We start from the raw sequence: 21,748 nt of genomic DNA, 5'->3' as shown, positions 1-21,748 counted from the left end.
AGCCACTGAATGTTAAATACTGAAAAAAATACCACTGAATTCATGGCATTTAATTATTTTGCCATGAAAATCATGTATCTAAATGTATTTGTCCTGAATTCACCTGTTGAAAATTCAGATCCAAAAAAAGTCACTTGTTAGAAGTTCTCAACCAAAGTTTTATAACTCAACAACAATATGCGTTGGGTTGCTTAAATTCAATTTGTCAATTACAGGTCTGAAAATTTAAGTTTAAAAATTCAGACCGCAGCTACCGGGGTTACCCAGGACAGGAAAGGCAATAAACCATATTGACACAAACATGAGAAACTTTTTTTTTCCTCTCTGTGAATACAATCTTAACAATGAGATCACAATTTGAAATGCAACTCTGATGACAGCTCTGGTAATAGGCATGCCTCTGTTACGTTTCTCAAGAATACCACACACTCTCAGGACACTTTAAGGACCACGATAAACTTTTCTTTCACAGATCACATTTTTCAGACAGTCTTTATGGACATGTGATCTTCAGACAGTGGCTCCATAATTGTTGGCTTCCTGACAGTTGTTTAAGGTCTCTGCTGCTTTGACCATCATCATCCTAAAATTAGCATCATAACTCCGCCTCAGCTGTCAGTTTGGCCCACTTTGCTCTGGACACTCAGCATGCCTCTCCATTTTTCATCTACCGTCCATGGCTCTGATAGTTCCTGCCGTTGCATCTATGAAGTGACTGACAGATCACCGCAGTCAGTGAGGTCACAGACTTTACAAAATGCTGGCACCCTCTGCTGTTGCAATCATTCAGTGACCCTAGACAACTATCAACATGTGTCAATGGTTAGACCTCGATTATAACGACTGCATTTTTGAACATTATTTTCAAGGGAAAATTGTTTCTTACGGGCTGCACGGTGGCGCAATGGTTAGCCCTGCAGCCTCACAGCAAGAAGGTCACCGCTTTGATTCCCAGCTTGGCTGGTGGGCCTTTCTGTGTGGAGTTTGCATGTTCTCTCTGGGTCCTCCGGCTTCCTCCCACAGTCCAAAAACATGCTTATCAGGTTAATTGATAAGCATTCATTGATGAGCAGCAATTGAGCACTCTAAATTGTAGGTGTGAGTGTGTGAGTGAAAGGTTGTCTCTGTGTCAGCACTGTGATCGACTGGCGACCAGTTCAGGGTGTACCCCACTTCTCGCCCAATGACAGCTGGGATAGGCTCCAGCCACCCGCGACCCTGAACAGGATAAGCGGTTCAGAAAATAAATGAATTAATGAAAACATTTCTTAAATTTGTGTCAATACGGAATGTTGCCTAGGTAGCCCGGATATTATGATCTGAATTTTTCAACTAAAGATGCACTGATCCAACTTTTCTCGTCCTGATACAGATACCTGGGCTTTGGGTATCGACCAATACCGATACTGATTGGATAAAAGTGTTAAATAATCAGCTGCATGCTCTACTGTGGAATAAGATTTGTAATGTTTTGAGCAAAAGACATACAGTGGGTACTTATGGTATTACTGAGGTTGATATTGATTTGAACTAGAAGTGTGTAAATGTCAAACAGCAAACAAGCTGAAGAACTTACAGAAATGACTATTTAATTGTAAAAAATTTTACCTTGTAGACTAAATCATAGTTTAGCCTAAGTGCAGATCCTTTCTCACCGATGCCCGATCCAGCTTTAAGGGGCTGTATTGGGGCTGATACCCGATAACAAGATCGATCGGTGCATCTCTATTTTCAACTTGAATTTTCGGACCTGAATTTTGACGAGTTTAATTTAGAACTGAATTTGACAAAATGAAATGAAATGAATTTGAACAACCTGAATCTTTCTGTTGTTGAGTTATAAAACTTGTTTTTTTTTTTTTATCTGGATTTTCAACAGGTGAATTCAGGACAAATAAATTCAGATACATGATTTTTATGGCAAAATAATTCAGTGCAATTATCAGTGGTGTTTAAATTTCAGTTTTTAACATTCGGTGGCTGTTAAAATTCAAAGAATCATGTTTCTTATTTGCTTCCATGATTTTCTTCTACATTTGACTTCATGCTTTCAAATAAAAGACCTTTAAAAATTAATGAACCAGTATATAAAAGGTAATTGGCTGCACATATTTCTCAGTGCAACAAAGAAGAGATGTCAGATGTCCTTTTTACTGAGTCACTAGAGGAGATCATTTGTGCTCAGATTTTTTAATGACTCTGTCAAGTGACCACTTGTTGTCTGTGATTGTTTTCAGGGAAAACTTTTCAAAGTCAAATGTAATTTTTCAAATTCTCTTGAGCCTTTAAAATCTTCCCTATCCTCTTGGTGAGTGACCTTCGTGTTTCTTTCCCTCAGCGTTTCGCTACAATGACCTGGTGTCCCCTCGCTTCCTGGATGTGATCGCCAACCTGTCCGGCTGCACGGCCCATCGCCGCTTCAACAACTGCTCGGACATTTGCTTCCACCAGAAGTACCGCAGCCATGATGGGACCTGCAACAACCTGCAGCATCCCATGTGGGGTGCCTCACTCACTGCCTTTGAACGACTCCTGAAGTCCGTCTACGATAACGGCTTCAATCTGCCCAGAGGAGCCACAGATCGGCTGCACAACGGGTTCAGGCTTCCTCTGCCCCGGCTGGTGTCCACCACCATGATCGGCACAGAGACCATCACTCCTGATGACCGCTACACCCACATGCTGATGCAGTGGGGTCAGTTTTTAGACCACGACTTGGACTCCACGGTGGCGGCCCTCAGCCAGTCCCGTTTCTCTGATGGTCAGCTGTGTGTTCAGGCCTGCACCAATGACCCGCCATGCTTCCCCATCCAGTTCCCCCCCAACGACCCCCGGCAGCTGCGGAGTGGTGCACGCTGTATGTTCTTTGTCCGATCCAGCCCCGTGTGCGGCAGCGGGATGACGTCTCTTCTTATGAACAGCGTTTATCCAAGAGAGCAGATCAACCAGCTCACCTCCTACATCGATGCCTCTAATGTTTACGGCAGCTCACGCCACGAGTCGGAGGAAATCCGTGACTTAGCTAGCCAGAGGGGTCTGCTACGGCAAGGCATCATCCAGCGTACAGGAAAGCCTCTTCTGCCGTTTGCAACTGGCCCGCCTACTGAGTGCATGAGGGACGAAAATGAGAGTCCTATCCCATGTTTCCTGGCTGGAGATCACCGAGCCAATGAGCAGCTTGGGTTGACTGCCATGCACACGGTGTGGTTCAGGGAACACAACCGAATCGCTACGGAGCTGCTGAGACTGAACCCACACTGGGACGGAGACACCATCTACCACGAGGCCAGGAAGATAGTGGGCGCCCAGATGCAGCACATCACCTACAGTCACTGGCTGCCAAAGGTAAGAGCTTCACAAAGAGGTTCATGTTTTAATCTGTGTATTCTTTATTACAATCATAATTTAAACATAAGACAGGGACATGCATTAACAGAGAAACCATAGTTTTAAACAAAATTACAATGGGACTTGTATCCACTGTCGTGTAGATCCTGGGTGAAGCCGGCATTAAGATAATGGGACCATACACTGGTTACAACCCCAACATCAACGCTGGCATCCTCAACGCTTTCGCAACTGCTGCTTTCCGCTTTGGACACACCCTCATCAACCCGATTCTGTACCGGTTAGATGAGGACTTTCAGCCAATCCCTCAGGGTCACATCTCTCTGCACCGTGCCTTCTTCTCGCCGTTCCGCATCGTCAATGAGGGCGGCATCGACCCACTCCTTCGTGGGCTCTTTGGCGTCGCTGGCAAAATGCGTGTTTCCTCTCAGCTGCTGAACACGGAGCTGACAGAGAGGCTGTTCTCCATGGCGCACGCTGTGGCTCTGGACTTGGCTGCCATGAATATCCAGAGGGGGCGGGATCATGGCATACCCCCATACAACGACTACAGGACCTTCTGTAACCTGTCTTCAGCTCAGACGTTTGATGACCTGAGGAATGAGATCAAGAATCCAGACGTTAGAGAGAAACTGCAGAGGTGAAGTAAAGATAATCATATGTTTTTTAGAGATGTTTGCTTTTCAAATAAAGCAAAGACATCATTCAGGTCTTAGCTTTCTGACAGAGTCTTCTCTTGGTCCTGATAAACGTGTCTATTTACCTGTGTCTGACCTGTTGCCTCTGTTGTAGGTTGTATGGGACTCCTCTGAACATCGACCTGTTCCCTGCACTGATGGCTGAAGATCTGGTCCCTGGCAGCAGACTGGGCCCAACTCTTATGTGTCTGCTGGCCTCTCAGTTTAGACGCTTGAGGGATGGAGACAGGTACAGACACACTTAACAGCCACTTTATTAGGTACACCTAGCTAGTACCGGGTTGGACCTCCTTTTGCCTTCAGAACTGTCTTAATCCTTGGTGGCATAGATTCAACAAGGTACTGGAAACATTCCTCTGAGAGTTTGGTCCATATTGACATGATAGCATCACACAGTTGTTGCAGATTTGTCGGCTGAACATCCATGATGAGAATCTCCCGTTCCACCACATCCCAAAGGTGCTCTATTGGATTGAGATCTGGGGACTGTGGAGGACATTTGAGTACAGGGAACTCAATTGTCATGTTGAAGAAACCAGTCTGAGATAATTCCAGCTTTATGACATGCAGCGTTATCCTTCTGGAAGTAGCCATCAGAAGATGGGTACACTGTGCTCATAAAGGGATGGACATGGTCAGCAACAATACTCAGGTAGGCTGTGGACTTTAAACCATGCTCAGTTGATACTAAGGGGCCCAAAGTGAGCCAAGAAAATATCCCCCACACCATTATACCACCAGCAGCAGCCTGAACCGTTGATACAAGGCAGGATGGATCCATGCTTTCATGTTGTTGACGCCAAATTCTGACCCTACCATCTGAATGTGGAGCAGAAATCCAGACTCATCAGACCAGGCAACGTTTTTCCAATCTTCTATTGTCCAGTTTTGGTGAAGCTGTGTGAATTGTAGCCTCAGTTTCCTGTTCTTATCTGACAGGAGGGTCACCCAGTGTGGTCTTCTGCTGCTGTGGCCCATGTGCCTCAAGGTTGGACGTGTTCAGCTGGTCTTTTGCAGACCTTAGTTGTAATGAGTGGTTTTTAGAGTTCCTGTTGTCTTTCTATCATGTCCAACTAGTCTATCCATATTCTGATATCAGCAAGGTGTTGAGTCCCAGAGAAGCTGCTGCTCACTGTTTTTTTTCCCCTTTTTGGGACCATTCTCTATGAACATTCCCTCCTTCAGTAGGTTGAACTTCCACTCACTTCTTGAATAGAGTTGCTGCTGATTAGGATATCTGAGTAACAGTTGAACGGGTGTACCTAATAAAGTGCCTGGTGAGTTTGTATTACTTTTTATAAAACGGATATGAAGAACCATGTTGAATTTAACCAATAAAACCTCAACAGGTCTTTGCTCACCATGTGAAACTGAGTTCATTTTGTCACTCGTCAATTCCTGTTCCCCTGTCGTTTGTGTTCAGGTTCTGGTATGAAAACCCTGGCGTGTTCACTCCGGCACAGCTGACCCAGTTGAAGCAGGCCTCTCTGACACGTGTTCTGTGCGACAACGGGGACAACATCACCCGCATCCAGGGCGATGTCTTCTCTGTAGCCGAGCTGCCTCATGGCTACGGGAGCTGTGAGGACGTCCCTCAGATCGACCTGCGGATGTGGCAGGACTGCTGTGAAGGTAACAAGTTTTTTCATGTTGATAAGAGCAGAATCTGATGGTTTATAAATCAGTTAAAGCCTATATTGAAAATAGCACAAATTAAGTTTAAACTTGATGCCAGCAACACAATATAAAGAAGTGAGGACAGGAGCATGTTTATCTGTATTGTGTCATCACTTCTTTTCATCACTGCTAAAATTACATCCAGCAAGTTGCAGCATCGCCTCAATCCCTGGTTTTCTTTGGTTCAGGGTCAGAGTTGCAAAGTGAAATTGGAGCCTCACCGTATCTGCACACTTTGTTCCCTTTGATAGCATCTTCCTTCAGGGCAGCCTGGCTTCATGTTAATCTTCTGTTACAAGCTGCAATTTAAACATCCCCTCTTAGAAAAGAAGAAGGAGCTTCTTTGACGGTAGTTTACCTGAAGCACTCCTGTCTGTATGATTCACGTCAAACAGACGTCACTGTAAAGTAAGTCAACTGCCTCGGAAACTTGGAATAATAAACTTTATTTCAGGCTCCAGCACCTCGTGATAAAACAGTGAATGGATTTGTTTCTCTGGGGCTTTGACCCTTTTTTTTCTGCCGTGTGTGTTTTTGTGTTGCTGACACAGTAAATTGAGCTTTAACAAACTTTGAACCCTTTAAAAAGTCTCATGTTGTTAATCTGCTGGTGGAAAACCTCTTCTTCTACGTCCGTGACACAACCAGTGTTGTGTGTATTTTGGTATTTTTCAATTAAGGATGTGTCAGCGTTTTAGCCCCAGGTGCAGCTGAAGACAAAGAATGAAGAGACACCCCTCACTGTTTTAATCAAACAGCAGGAGGAAAGTAAAAATTACATAATGTAATGAGAAAATGTCTTTGACTTCAATACAAGTCTAAGGAATTTAATTAATGAAACCGTGGTGAACATAATGATAACTTTATTATGATTGAAGCATTAAAAAATGCTAATTTCTGTTATTACAAACTGGATCATATCTGTTCAGCTTTAAAAAAGGCTTTCAAAGCCAGCAGAAAAATAAAGTCTTGAAATCTAGAGGCTGCTTTTTGATTCATGTTTTAGGAACAGCAGCAGGAAGATGCAGCCTTTTTAAGTGTCATGAAGGACCCTTTTTAACCTCTTGTTAAATAATACAAAAACTGATGATGGAAAAACATTATTTTTTTTTTTTGCTCAAAGTATTTTTATTGACATATTCAAATCATACATAGGAGTATACAGAAGAAATTACATGAACACAATACAACCCCCCCCCCCCCCCCCCCCCCGCTCAACAGAGCCCCATCCCTACAACAGTATTACTGTACCGTTAGATAGTTAAATAATGATAATCTTATAAAGAGTTATTCTCGTACTTAAAAATATAAAAATAATTTAAGATAAAAGTCAGAAGATAAATAAATCAAATGGATAAATAAAAGTAAAATAAATACAATAACAGTCAAGATAATATGGAAGTATTCAGAGTATGATAAAAGGAAATAAAAATAGAAATAAAATAAATAAATAAATAAATAAATAAAAAAATAAAAAAATACACATAAAAACAAATAAACAAAAATGCAACTTATATACACGGGCTATAAATAATTACAATATGGGATCTATTTTATAAATTTCAAATGTTGGTGTCATCTACTTTTTCTATGTATGTCAAAAAAGGTTGCCATATAGTATAAAACTTTTGGGCACACCCTCTTGTGGAGTAACGAATTTTCTCTAACACTAAATGATGTAAGAGGTCTTTAATCAACATTTTAAAGGTTGGCGGAAACTTCTCCTTCCACTTAAGGAGTATAAGTCGTCTGGCTAGAAGAGATATGAAGGCTATTGCATCCTTTGCTTGTCGACTAAGGTGCGTATCTTGTGGAATTACTCCAAATATTGCAGTGACAGCAGAGGGTTCTATGGGTATTTTTAGGACATCTGAAAGGGTTTTGAATACTGATCGCCAGAAACTATTTAATTTTGGACAAAACCAAAACATGTGTGCGAGGGTGGCTGATGCTTGCATACATCGGTCACACATAGGATTGACATTAGATGTGAACTTTGCTAATTTCACTTTCGACCAATGAAGGCGGTGTAAAACCTTGAACTGGATAACTGTATGCCGTAGGCATATTGAGGAAGAATGTACTCTTTTAAGGGCGTTATTCCAAATCTCATCAGAAAAGTCAATCCCCAAATCCTCCCTCCACTTATTCTTCAGCGATGTCAAGGATTCCAAGTTATATACAGTTAGTAAGGAGTAAATTGTTCCAATAATCCCTTTGGAGCATGGATTAAGTCTCAAAATTGAGTCCAAAAGAGAGCTAGGTGGCTGTGATGGAAAATAAGTGAACGATGTTGATACAAAATTGCGAAGCTGTAAGTATCTGAAAAAATGAGGACGGGGGATATTAAATTTCAGCATCAACTGATCAAAGGATATGAATGTATTATCAATAAATAAATCTTCTATTGTGGCAATCCCTCTCTTAATCCATTCGTCAAAAGCTCTATCTATAGTTGATGGTGCGAAGAGATGATTTCTCACAATAGGAGCACAGACTGAGAGGTCCTAGAGAGAGAAGAATCGTCTAAATTGTGTCCAAATTTTGAAAGAATGTTTTACGATTGGATTTGAGGTGTACTTGGATATAGGGTCCAAAAGAGGGAGCTTGGAACAAAGCAAGGAGTACAGAGATGTGTGGCAACAAGATAGGTTTTCCAATTGCAACCATTTATCATTAGGCAAAGACTCCTTCCAGTATAACATAGTCCTAATGTTGGCAGCCCAATAGTAAAGCTGGAAATTAGGAAGGGCTAGTCCACCATGTTGACGATGCCGTTGTAACATGCCTTTCCGTATACGAGGACGTTTTTTATTCCAAATGAAGTTTGATATCAATTCATCTATTGCTATAAAGAATGATTTTGACAAAAATATGGGAACACACTGAAACACATATAAAAATTTGGGCAACACATTCATTTTAATTGTATTAATTCTTCCTCCCAGTGATAAGGGTAATAAATTCCAACGCTCCAAATCTTGCTTAAGGTTATGTAATAAAGGTGAAAAGTTAGCTTTAAAAATATCTTTAAAGGCCTGTGTTATCCAAATTCCTAAATACTTAAATTTTTGTGTACTGATTTTGAATGGGTATGAGCCAAAATTGATGAGCTTAGCTGCAGGATTTACTGGCATGATCTCACTTTTTTGTAGGTTAATTTTGTATCCTGATATTTTACTAAATTCTTCAAGTAGGGTAAGAGTGTTTGGTAAACTAGTTAAAGGGTGAGACAGATACAAAAGCATGTCATCCGCATAAAGGGATACTTTATTTTCAGAGCCATTTCTTTGTATTCCCTTTATATTGGCCTCATTGCGTAACGCAATTGCTAATGGCTCTATCGCGATAGCGAATAAAAGTGGTGACAAGGGACAGCCTTGCCGAGTGCCGCGGTGGAGAGGGAAAAAGGAGGAGAGATTGTTATTTGTCCGGACTGCCGCTAAGGGAGAGGAATAAAGCACTTGTATCCAAGAAATAAATCTTTCACCAAAGCCGAATTGTTTAAGGACATAAAAAAGATAATCCCACTCCACCCGATCAAAAGCTTTCTCAGCGTCAAGTGATACTAATATTTCTGGGATGTCGGGTGGAGTGGGATCATAGAGGATATTGAATAGGCGTCTGATATTAAAAAAAGAATGGCGGCCTTTAATAAATCCTGTTTGGTCATCAGAAACTATCGAGGGTAAAACTTTTTCTAAACGGCATGCCAACATTTTTGAAAGAATTTTACTATCCACATTTAAGAGTGAAATGGGTCGAAAAGAGCTGCAATCTAAAAGATTTCTGTTGTCTTTGGGGATGAGAGAAATAGTTGCTTGCCGCATGGTTGGAGGAAGGGAGCCAGTAGCAAGTGATTCCTCAAATACAGAGAGCAAGATAGGGGCAAGTTGGGTGGCAAATTTCATAAAAAATTCACTTGGAAACCCATCTGGTCCTGGGGATTTCCCGTTTTTCATGGATTTAATCGCGTTTATAAGTTCTTCTATAGAGAATGGTTTGTCTAGATCAGATACAATCTCGTTATCAACTGTGGGAATATTTATTTTCTCAAAAAAAGAGTCAAAAAGAGCACTATTCCCAAGAGACTCTGTAGCATATAACTTTGAGTAGAATTTATGAAAACACAAATTAATCTCTGAGTGTTCCCTGTGGTTATTTCCCAATTCATCATTTATCTCGGCTATTGTTCTATTTGCAGTTTTTTGATGGAGCTGGTGAGCAAGAATTTTTCCAGCCTTTTCTCCAAACTCATATGTCTTACTTTGTGTTTTATTAATTAGGTTTTCAATGTGCCTAGTTGAGTATAAATTGAATTCTGTTTGTAAGTTTTGACGTTGTTTGAATAAATCCTCAGATGGCATAAGGGTGAGTGCTGCATCTAAATTAAGAATATCATTTGTTAGTTGTTCAAGCCTTGCATTACGACATTTCTTTTGCCGTGCGCTGTATGCTATTATTTGTCCCCTGAGATAGGCCTTCATTGATTCCCATATTGTTGAGGGACGCATTCCTGGGGTCTGATTAAAATCCAGAAAGGATGTTATTTCAGATGACATAAATTTAATAAAATCTTCATCTGAGAGTAATAAAGTATTGAGGCGCCAAGGGTGATAGTTGCTGTGGGAGATTGGTATGCATAGAGTCATCAGAAGGGGGGCGTGATCTGAGATAACTATTGCCTGGTAGTCACACTTACTCATTAATGGGAGAAGTCTTTTATCTAAAAAGAAGTAATCTATACGGGAGTATGTCCTGTGCACGGGTGAAAAAAAGGAATAACTTCTAGATGTTGGATTTTTGAAACGCCATGCATCAGATATACCATTTGTGTTAAGAAATAGCTGTATTTGAGAGGCAGCCTTAGACTGGGATATTACTCTGGATGAACTACGATCTAAAGTAGGTGATAATGCACAATTCATGTCCCCTCCAAGAATAAGGTGGTGTGTGTCCATGTTTGGAAGTTGTGTGAAAAAATTCAGAAAGAATGAGCTGTCATCCCAGTGTGGTGCATAGACATTAGCCAGGATGACTGGCGTATTGTATATCCTGCCTACTACGATTATGTAACGTCCTGATGTATCTGCCTCAACTCTTGACATAACAAATGGAATTTTCTTGTTAATAAGGATGGCCGCACCTCTGGATTTAGAATGGAAGTTGGAATGGTATGATTGACCAATCCAACCCCCCCTGAGTCGAAAATGATCAGAAGTTCGAAGATGTGTTTCCTGAAGATAGGCTATGCCCACATCAAGATCTCTCAGATGGGATAATACTTTTTTTCTTTTGACCGGATGGTTTAGGGATTTTACATTCCAGCTTATAAAGGTTACATCGCAACTTCTGGAGTTCGAACTAGCTGTGGTCATATTCAAGAAGGAAGATTAAAGGTGTACAGAAAATCTTACATTTTCTAGAGTACTGAAAGAAGCCCTTAATAAAAACAATAAAACAAAAGAAAAGGAGACATCTAATGAAGTCTGGTACAGTAATTCCCCAACCCTCACCTATTAGAACAAGGTGATCCCCAAACCCCTCGCAATAGCATCTACACATTTAAGTGTTTGTATGAGGATGCACTAGCTCTAGAAGGCCAAACTCTACTGTAAATAGAACATAGTTTAATATAAGGCACATTTAAAACTCTAAATGCAATCAATTACTTCAACTTAGAAGAATGAGAAGGAAGGATAAAAAATAAAAATATGAAATAAGAAATAAATTGGATTTCCCAATGTCATCTCAACATTGGGTTGCTTGATGTCAGTATTATTAATACTATTAAAGAAACATAAAAAGTAAAATATTGCCCCCATTGCTGCACAGTCTAAAGGATCAATGAAAAAAAAAAAAAAAAAAAAAAAGGTAAATTAAAATTAATAAATAAATAAAATAAAAATAATCACAAGCAGGTGTGCAAAATTAGTAGAGATAATATCTTCTCTTCCCTTATTAAGTGTGTGAAGTTTATAGCAACAATATCTTAACATAACAATAAAAAAGAAAAATAATGAGAAACGAAGTATATAAGCAATAGAGAAGCCCACATTATACCGTCAGCCACGGGAAGGGTGGATTTTATCAAAAATATTTGTAAACACAGCAATATCCTAACCAACTACAGTGGCTTTGCTCACTATGTACAAATATAAAACATGCATAAGAGAGAGAAAAAAAGAAAAGTGAGCTTCAAATCAAAACAAAGTTCACTAACAACTTTGTAAACACAATATATCAGTCAAAGTGATACATCCAGGCGCCAGAGTGTACAGCACCAACCTTATTCTGATGTGGGTTAATCACCACCATATCGCTCACATTCAGTCCACTGCAGCATCCTGTAGGATCGTGGTTCTCACGTAAGCCATGGCATCCACCGGGTTTTGAAACTGTTTCTCAGTTCCATTATAAGTGACACGAAGCCGTGCTGGGTAGACTAAGCCGTATTTAACACCATCTATTCCGCGGAGCAGACGTCTCACCTCGCTGAAAGCGGATCTGGCCTGTGCGACGCTGGGGGGATAGTCCGGAAATATGGAGATGGCGGTACCTTTAAACTGCAGCGGTCCAGACTCCCGAGCACGGCGAAGAATGTCCGCACAATCTTGGTAATAATGCACTCTCGCCACGATAACACGAGGTTTGCCGTCTGGTCTCCTTGCTTGTAGACCCCGGTGAGATCTGTCGATCAGTATATCTTTTTCCATTTTCAATACTTCTTTAAGCAGCTTGGATACTGCAGCCGGTGTGCTTGAGCCTGGGGTCTCGGGGACATTTAGTATTCGGATATTGGAGCGCCTCATTCTCCCCTCCATATCAAGGCATTTCTCCCGGAGGTTGGTTACCTCTGTCTCGAGTTTCCCCACCTTGGTTATCAGCGAAGTCACGTCATCTGAGCACGATGAGAGCCCTTGTTCCATGTCTGATATAGTAGCTTTCATCTTCTCCACCTCGGAGCGGATGGCTGCGGTGTTGTTAGCCACCTCAGCCTTCACTGCGTGTAGCTCGGCCTTAACAACGTCAAATTCCTCGGACAGGGCAGTCTTTAACTCCAGTCTAAGCATTGCAGAGATATCTTTCTTCAATGACGTCAAGATCTCAACTTTAAGATCCGCCATGCCCGTCTGGTTATCACGCCGCGGTGGCGAAGTGCCGCTCTCGGTCGGTGAGTCACTCGAGCTCGATGCTTTGGGCCCGGCACTGGAGGATGCTCCGGTATACTTGAACTTTCGCAAATTGTTAGCCATTATCACGGCTATTTCACAGCTGAACTGACAGAAAATGAAAGTAACAAACTTAAAATAGTACTTCGTTTCTATTTGTGGGTATAAAGTGCCTTAAAACAACTTTTAATCCAAATTTCAGCAGAGCTTGTCGTTTCTGCTGCCTACTCCATCACCTGCTCGCTAGCGCCCCCTGGAAAAACATTATTTTGATCAGATTTTGAGCACTCTGAGAGACAAAGTTGTGAAAAAACTTTGAAATAAGAGCATCAGTCAATGAAGTCTGATGGGTGTAAATATTGTGACGCAAGGATTTTTTTATGGCAAAATCAGGATTTTAATTTAATCAGGATTGTTTTTAAGACCATTTTGACCTGCAAACAACATTTTCAGCCCCAAACGGACGGGTCTTTTTTCTTATCTGTTCCGTTTCATGCCTTTAATCTAGTCTTGTTTCTTCTGGGGTTTTTTTGCTCTCACATTTTCACATCACGTGAAAAACGTTCATTTATAGACGTCAGCTGTTAGAGTTGTTGAGTTTCTGCAGAATGTGCAGAGTTTTAGCTTCATGCAAGTAGCGTATTGAAAATCTTAAGTTTAGGATAGTGAGATGTTACTGAAAAGACTTTAGTTTTGTTTGTGACCTTGACAGAAAATATAAATGTACACATAATTGATACAATATATGATGAGAGCTCAATAAAACTCAGACCACGATTGGCCCCCACAGCTGACTTTGAACATGCCTGTTTTAGACAGAATCACTGCAGTATGTTAAGTCCTCTCCCTCTTTAATAGTTAGACATCAGGGAAGGAGGAGAATACCCTTTACGATGAAATTAACTCTCTGTGTTGTTGTTTTCTAAATAATCAGAAACATCTGTTTGTATCCAGCAGAAAAGGTTATGAGCCTGTGGTCCTGTGTGTCTGTCAGCAGCAGATAGGAAGTCGTGTGCTTAGATAATCTTTGTCGTTTACAGACTGCTGTCTGCTGAATCAAAGTCTCTCTGAGGCCAAGCAGCCAGCCGTAAACTTTTACAGATAACGTTCAGACTCAGGTTTATCCTGGACCGCCTCTCAGCAGGACCCAGGTGTGCTCTAGGGCATGAGTGCTGTTGTGTGTTTGTGTCTCCGTCTCTTTGATGTGGGGATGGCAGGGCGACACCGATATGTGGTAACACAGGGGGCCTCAGACTGAGCTCAGCAGAAAGAAGGAAAGTGGAATCAGCAGTCACAGTTTCCTGTTCACTGCATGTTTGCGTGTGTATGGGCGGATGGCTTTACTTTTGTTTGTAAAGAGTAAATATTTAGCACAAGGAGTTTCTTTCACTCTGTGAGGTCTGATTTTGATCCATTCAGCAGAAGAGTTACATAAGACATGATCCCCGAAAGCCACACAGGGTATTAACATCAGGATTTATTTCTTTGTCATGTTGATGATTGATTTTTCTTTAATCTTTTGATACTGAGTCTGAGAGATTTTTTTGTGTTTGACTCCATCAGACTGCAGAACAAAGGGACAGTTCAACGCTCTGTCGTACCACTTCAGAGGACGCAGATCAGTTGATCACAGCTACAGAGAGGACAAACCAGGAAGTAACCAGGAGAGCAGGTACACAACATGACACACTGCTTACTTTATAATGTTTGTTATAATGGAGACACTCTGTAGTTATTCTGCGACTGAAATGCTCCATGTAGCTCTGATTCAGAACCAGTGCACTTAAGTTTATCCTCTGTTCAATTTCTCTAACGATGGTTGTTTAAATGGACATTTTGTCTTTGCAGCCCTGTGGAGGAAGCTGAAGTGAGTCCTGCAAATCTTACTGTGACCTCCAGAAAAACCACTGAACCCTCAATCAGCAGCTTCCAGGACTTTGTCTTTGACATGCAGAAGACCATCACAAGTTTACGAAAGCAGGTAAGTCGTTCTTTCTGCAGACAAACACAAACAGATTTACGTCTCGGTATCTCTTCATTCTTTGTTGAATCACTCTGATTGATCATCTCTGCACCTTATCTCAATTAACAGACTCATGATTGTGTGGCATCAGCAAAACAAATAAGCTTTGAAAATTTCCCTTTGATTTTGCTCCAAAAATGACTAGATATTAGCTTCAATGAAAAAATGCTATTTCATTTCTTTGATCATTAATTTCTGCTACTGACAACAGTCTATCTGTGCTGCTCATGGTATTTCACTAGCTCCTCCATCTCTGTGGACAGTTCAGAGAGGTCTGTAACTCTGAGTCCTGTTTTCTGCCTTTTATTTCATAAAGAAAACAGGACTCATGTCAGAAAACTAAATGAGATAACCGACTCCAAACTTCTGAAATGCAGTAGTTATAATCCTTCATGCTGTTTTAGCTATTTTTAGTAAAAGTGTGCAGACCTACCAGTGGTGATTTAGTGTATGTACATGGTCATCGTACAACACAGAAGATCATAGACCTGAGTTGAATAGATAGTTTGAATCCTGGTTCAGGCAAGGACCTTACTGCGTGGAGTTTGCATCTTCTCCCTGTGGTTTCCTCCCACAGTCCAAAGACATGCTCATCAGGTTAACTGGCGAGTCTAAATTGCCTGTAGGTTAGTGTGTGTGTGAAAGGTTGTCTGTCTCTGTGTCAGCTCTGTGATGGACCAGTGACCAGTCCAGGGAGCAGATTCAGACTGAGACAGCTGGGATAGACTCCAACCACTGAACACCATAATATCACCAACAGCATTGCTGTATGCACAGATATTTGAACTTTTTGGTTTGACAAATGCACCATGAGCTAAAAATGTGTATTTTTAATGTTTAGGATTGTCAGTTTCTTTGTCTGAGTAAAAATCAAATAGTCTGAGCAGCTCTCCGTAGTGCATCAAATTAAAACCAGCCCCGTAACTCTAAACATGTTTAGACTTTCTCTCTAACTGACTGCATGCCTTGAATGTCTTCATAAGAAGCAGTGCCATAGGCAAACACAGCGTAACAGTTAGAGCCACAGACATGTTTAACGTTAACATGTCAGAGTGCAATTCACTCTAAAAGGATCAAATTTTAGATGTCTGAGCAGTTAAGTCATAGTCTGGGATGGTTTTGTTACAGGAAGTGTTTCACTTGTCAGTCCTTTGTGTTTTTGTTTTATGACTTGTAAACTTGTCAGACAGAGACGTGTGGATGTTTCCAGAACAAAACACTGATGTCTTTTTTTTCCTGCAGATTAAAAGACTTGAGGCCCGCCTGAGTAAGACTGACTGCACTGACAGTGAGGGGCGTGAGCGGACGGACGGAGATCGGTGGAAAAAGGACTCCTGCACCACATGTGAATGCAGTGTATGTTCAGAATATGAATCAATGATTCACACACAGCACCGATACATATTCACACTTACTGAGTTCATTTTTCACACTCTGAGAAACTCATCATATCACAGTAACTTGGTGGGTCTCACTGGACTCAGGCTGCTGATCAGAACCCTTTACAAACGAGCAGTCTGCCCAGTTTGAATGCCCCAGTTTCTCTGTCTGCCAGAGTTTCACCTCCTGGCATCTGTCCTCTTGGCACCAGTTCCTCCTCACTCTGTTTGTACGTGCCAGCTACTTTTCTGCCTTTCAGTCTTTATCTCTCGCTTTGTCCCTGCCAACACCGGCAGAGGTAATCACAGCTCACTGCCAGACCTCCTCAAACCCTCTTTTTTCCTGCGCTTAACTTTTGGTCCCTGTCAGCACACCTGACAGCACACCTGCCTGTTCCTCTTTTCTTTCGACTTTCCAGCCTCCGCATCTTCAGAGGAGTTTAGTAGTAATCACTTAATTAAGACAGACAGAAGCCCAGTGAGCAGAACAGTGCACTGCTCTAAAACAAAGCCCTTCATTGTTCACTTAGCCTCCTCATTAAGCACCTTATTAAATCTTGTTCAGAGCCAAACCTCCCCGTCTCTGAGCCGACAGCAAAACAACTGACCACACATACTGACATAGTTCATTCACATTTTATGGTTTCATCAAATGTTAATTCCTTTTTCAAAGTAGAGAGAAGTAAGATCTGTCCGTTTTCTTGATTAAATCAATTTATAGGATTTATTCTGTTGTAATGGAATACTGGAGCTTGACTGTCAGATGGAAAAAGGACAGAAGAGCAGAAGAAAGTTAAATGGGAGAGTGATGCAGCCCGAGCTAAAGACTAAAACATAAGGTGCTTATGTCAATTCCAACCAGAATGCAGGAGTTATTATGTAGTGATCTGTTCAAACTTGAGAGTGTATCAATAAAATGAAGAGGGAGGTTACATTAGCTCTGCTTGGTGAGGTTAGAGTTAGCAGTGTTGGCCATAACGGACTAGCCACACAGACGTGCTGCAACAGAACGGACCCAGTATAAGTTGACACATTGACTTCAATGAAACCTATCTGATCCGTATGCTGTAATGGAACGGAGTCGCACTGTGGTGTATTTCAGCTGTAACGGTGCTGTGACGTTTGAAAATTAAATAATCAGAGTACCTGTTACGGGAAAAAAGTAACAGGGTTAGTGACGCTGTTATTCCCAAAACTAGTTTTTAGTAGATAAGCACTGGTAGGACAAATCACTACACAACTTCAAATCCCCTCTCCACCTTGTCACTTTGCATCATGCAAAAATTGATTAAATTACTTGTAAGAGCCGTTACGTGTGTATGTGTTTAGGACACCAAGTCATCCACTAGGGGTCACTGTCATACTTGGGTCTACTTAGATCGGTGCTTCCCATCAGGTGACAGGTGTGCTAGACGGTGGGAGCACTATTAGTTTTTTGACCACCGTGCCGACACGCTGGGCTGTTTGGACTGATCTAAGGATTAAATGGACACTTTTATGGGATTTTGGCATATGTTTCATGGTGAGAAATATCCAGTCAGAAATTGCAAGTTGGACTTTCGTTATTGGAATGCACAGGAAACAGAGGAGCCGTGTGAGGCCAGCGCGTCAATTAAGTTTAGCCCGTTTAGCCCCTCAGTGACTTTAAGTTATAGGCTTAGCCGCTATATTACTTTTTGCCTTTATCCCTTTTTTATTTCTTGTTTTTGACAACATACTCCTGTGCTAACATGTTGCCCGTGTCTGTCCCCTCTGCAGGACGCCCAGGTGACGTGCTTCGTGGAGTCTTGTCCACCAGCTGATTGTAAAAGACCCGTCAAGCTAAAAGGTTCCTGCTGCCCGGTGTGCCTCCAAAACCTAAATGTTAAGGGGCAGCAAAAAACAGAAACTCGCCACAATTAACCCTCAGGAACTCCCCAACATACACACTCTAGTGGCTGATCGTCAAACACACAAAGGCAGACATCCAGAGAGGGGATGAGACTCATGAAGGTGTGCTCATCCACAGCCACCACCAGCCTCCACAGACCGAACAGCCTCAGTTTTTCTTTTGTTTTGTATTTTCTGCCATGATCAGGGGAGGGCGGGGGATTTTCTTTTCTTTTTGGATGTTGCCCTTTCCAGGGCCAGCAGCCTGAGGCTCGGTTTAAAACCCTTTGGCAGCCAGCCAGCAATCACTAAATGGATTTCTACCTGAACCAAGGGGTCAGACTGACAGGTGAATGGGCGGACTCTAAACAGGAGGAACAATCCTCTCCCTGCTCGGGCTCCACTGAGGCTCCTGAAGTGTAACAGCCACGTTGTTTGCTGCCCTGCGACTAACACTTGGTGACAAAGCGCAGGGCCACATGCCGTCGACAAGCAGGAAAGGGAAGTGTATTGAAAGGCTGCAGCCATTTTGTTTGTCTCACATAAGTTTCTCAGGTTAGAGATGCCGAAAACTGGTGCTATTTCCCCTTTTTTATTAATGAATAACTCACTATTTACAAACCTTCAAAGTATTGTCTTTTGTATGCAAAGCAACCTATTTACACTCAGTATATGCCTTAAAATGATAAATCACAGCTGAGAGGACGGCTTCCTTCAAAAATGAAAGACTGTATGAGTAGAATTACTTCTTCTTTTAACCCAAGGTGCTCAATATCATGTTATGAGTATGTATTTTTGTTTTATCCTCCCTTTTTGTATAAAAATTCTTATCTATGAAGATAATGTGAAGCCCTACAAAAGCGTTTGTAATGCAAAAGAGATGTCTACTGATACCTGCTCCTCTCTCCATGGTTGACTTGCTAGTTTCCTTGTGTTTGTCTCTGCTGGCCTGTCCTGAACTTGAGTGAGGAGGAGCCGTGCAGTGCTCTCCGTGCAGGACACTAAAACCAGCTCTTGCACTGTTTGTGCTCCTTTCCAAGTTTCATTTTGCTTTCAGAAAGCAGTGAACGATGAACCATTTTTTTACCACTGTAATGTTGTGAACTTTGTCCCAGTATTTCCTCAGTCTTGTAAAGCCAAATGTATGATTAAGTTACTTCTAAAATGACGTAATAGCACGTGTCTATCGATGAAACTTTGTATTAATGTTGTAATGAGGTCAGGAATTAGCCTTTGGTACTGCTTCCTCTACCACAGCAGTATTCTCTCTCTGGCGTGCTCACAGATTTTGTTTTATATTCATGTTTAGTCTTTTTTTTTTATTTACAGGAAACACACAACTGAAGGACTGTTACCGAGACTTCTGACTGTTCGTCTCTGCTTTTGCGGCTCTCTAGCTTCTGTTGAGACGAGGAAATACTTGCATGCGTTTCTTTTTGGAGGATTCACTTTGACTTCTTCTTCCTCCTGAAGTGTTTGCTCATGTGTGTGTGTGCAGAGTTTGGATCTTTCCAAATACTTTAGGAACGCTCTCCCTGCTCACGTTAAAGATTTTGAGAGCGGGATGACGTCTTTCAGCAGAGCATGTGTGCGGATTCTTGACCCTCATTCCGCTGTAATGGAAGCCATATGAGAGGGGAAGCGAGGGTAATGCAGGGGGAGGGGTGCTGATGCTCGGGATGCGACGTCAATCAAAGCGAGGTTCCACCATCTTGCTGTTGTGAGGCAGATTTCCTCCCCTGCCTCGTGTGTTACTGTACATAGACTAATACCACTCACTTCGCCCCACGCACTGTCTGGCTTCAGTGAAACATGAGTCACAGTTATGTTTCCTGTTTTGCTTTGCTTCTAATTACAGTGAAGCGGCTGCAGCTGCAGATTTCCTTTCCATTGTTTTCTTTATGTGGTAACGTCCTGAGCTAGCATCTGTCACTAAACAGAAATCATACTCTCCGGAAAGTTCTGTTCAGATTCCAGATGGATAACAGAGCTGGAGGTCGCACTGGTGCATTGGTATCATATCATGTGTTAAATATCTGACAGGTTTGTTCGTCAAACTGTGTTTACTTCCTGATTGTGCGTCCTGCAACAACACCTGTAGGTGTGTCTGTTTTACTGAATTCAGTATTTTGATATATTTTCATAAACTCTGTATGAATGAGTGTGTGTAAAGGCTTTAGTGTTCTTAATTCAAAGCACTGTGAGCTCTTTTTGTTCCCAGTCTTCATATCCATATATTGTTTGTATTAGTTCATTTTTCTTTTCGTCACAGTCCCCTCTCGTTCGATTTCCACCCAAGAGTGTCAGTGGAATGCACTGCTCTGCAATACTGAACATGCTTTACCTACACTGTTCCCCTTCACCGCTGTCAATGTGGATATTAAAGTACCTATCATGACATTTGTATTGTACGTTTGCCAAAGATTGGTTTGCACTGTAATGTATGCATCTCGACAGTCATTATAAATAAATAAGCCACATTTGAATTATAGTCCTGCATGTTGGTGCTTGTTCTTCTCAGCTACTGTGCTCCACAGACGTCCCAAACAACAGGTTGGCCGATGCTCTGATGATGCTTGAACATTGTGGACACACTTTGTGCTTCCTGTGTGAAATAATGCACAATTAAAGACACAAGACGCCATGAGTCCTCACACCTCTTGCAGCTGTTGCATGTGTATCAGGATATATCTTTGCAAATAGCCATGGCTGGAGGTGAGTCCAGGCCCCTCCAGCAAGCAAACAATGGCCTTATCTGAGTGTGTGAGGGTTCTTGCGCTGATTTTCTGAGCCTGTAATGCACCCTTTCTGTAAGTCAGTATGTTTGCAGACTCAGTGTGAGGGAATCACCCGGAGTTCATTGCAATGTGACTTCAAGCCATAAAAACATGGGGTTCCCAGGGGAAGCACACAAACACAGCAGGGTAAACAAATGTGTCACATGGAAATTTAAGAGAGACAGCTAAGAAGAATCGCAGAAATAAAAATCTTTGGTAATGCATCAGAGATGTAAGTTGGCCTGTCTTTTAGCATAAGAATTTAAATTAAAAAAAAAAGCCTGATCTGCTCAAATCTGTTTGCACACTGCCATGCTGTTCAAGGCTAATATATTAAAATTTTCTGCATTCATATTTCTTAAAGTCTTGTGGATAAAGTGTTTTAAATAAAAAAGTGGATAGGTAGAATTTTCAATTATTTTAAACTAATAATTGTTTAATAATAATTTATACTGCTGCTTATTCATACTGCTGCAAAATGATGACATGCAGGTTGTGTGAGAAGTGGTTAAAAGCTGTCCCAATCTGAGGCATACCATTTCAACTAAAATTTCTGAGCTTTCTGTCAGGATTTCACCATAATGATATGGAAATTTTTAGGGGTGCCATGGAGCAGGTTATTACATTAAACAAGGGAATTTACCTCTTTTTGAAATGACTGAATTTTAGGCTAAATTTGGTGCAACTTTGGTCACAGTGAAACCAGTTTGGTTCCACTGAGTCCTCGCTGACCATAGTTGGGATTGAGCCACGTGTACGTTTAAAAATCTGCAGTCCCTCAAGTGTCCACTCAAAGCCTCATTTA

The 21,748-nt window shown here is 41.5% G+C and overlaps 1 protein-coding gene across 2 annotated transcripts in view; it reads left to right on the top strand.

Moving 5' to 3' along the window:
* pxdn (peroxidasin) overlaps window positions 1-20,640 on the top strand; it is an 86,837-nt gene extending 66,197 nt beyond the window's left edge. For both annotated transcript variants that reach the window (XM_074692315.1, XM_074692314.1), the window contains 8 exons: window positions 2,339-3,345; window positions 3,492-3,988; window positions 4,141-4,275; window positions 5,470-5,678; window positions 14,459-14,567; window positions 14,744-14,876; window positions 16,161-16,274; window positions 18,056-20,640. In XM_074692315.1, coding sequence (XP_074548416.1) covers window positions 2,339-3,345; window positions 3,492-3,988; window positions 4,141-4,275; window positions 5,470-5,678; window positions 14,459-14,567; window positions 14,744-14,876; window positions 16,161-16,274; window positions 18,056-18,199 — 2,348 coding nt within the window. In that variant the 3' untranslated portion in view covers window positions 18,200-20,640. The remainder of the gene's footprint in view (window positions 1-2,338; window positions 3,346-3,491; window positions 3,989-4,140; window positions 4,276-5,469; window positions 5,679-14,458; window positions 14,568-14,743; window positions 14,877-16,160; window positions 16,275-18,055) is intronic.
* The last annotated feature ends 1,108 nt before the right edge of the window (window positions 20,641-21,748 follow it).

The sequence above is a fragment of the Halichoeres trimaculatus genome, unplaced genomic scaffold (genome assembly GCF_033239565.1).
Source record: "Halichoeres trimaculatus isolate MK-OKI-2021-1 unplaced genomic scaffold, fHalTri1.1 fHalTri1_scaffold_17, whole genome shotgun sequence".
NCBI classification, from domain to species: domain Eukaryota; kingdom Metazoa; phylum Chordata; class Actinopteri; order Labriformes; family Labridae; genus Halichoeres; species Halichoeres trimaculatus.
The sequence above is the reverse complement of the archived record's forward strand: the minus strand, read 5'-3'. Positions and strand labels throughout refer to the sequence as shown.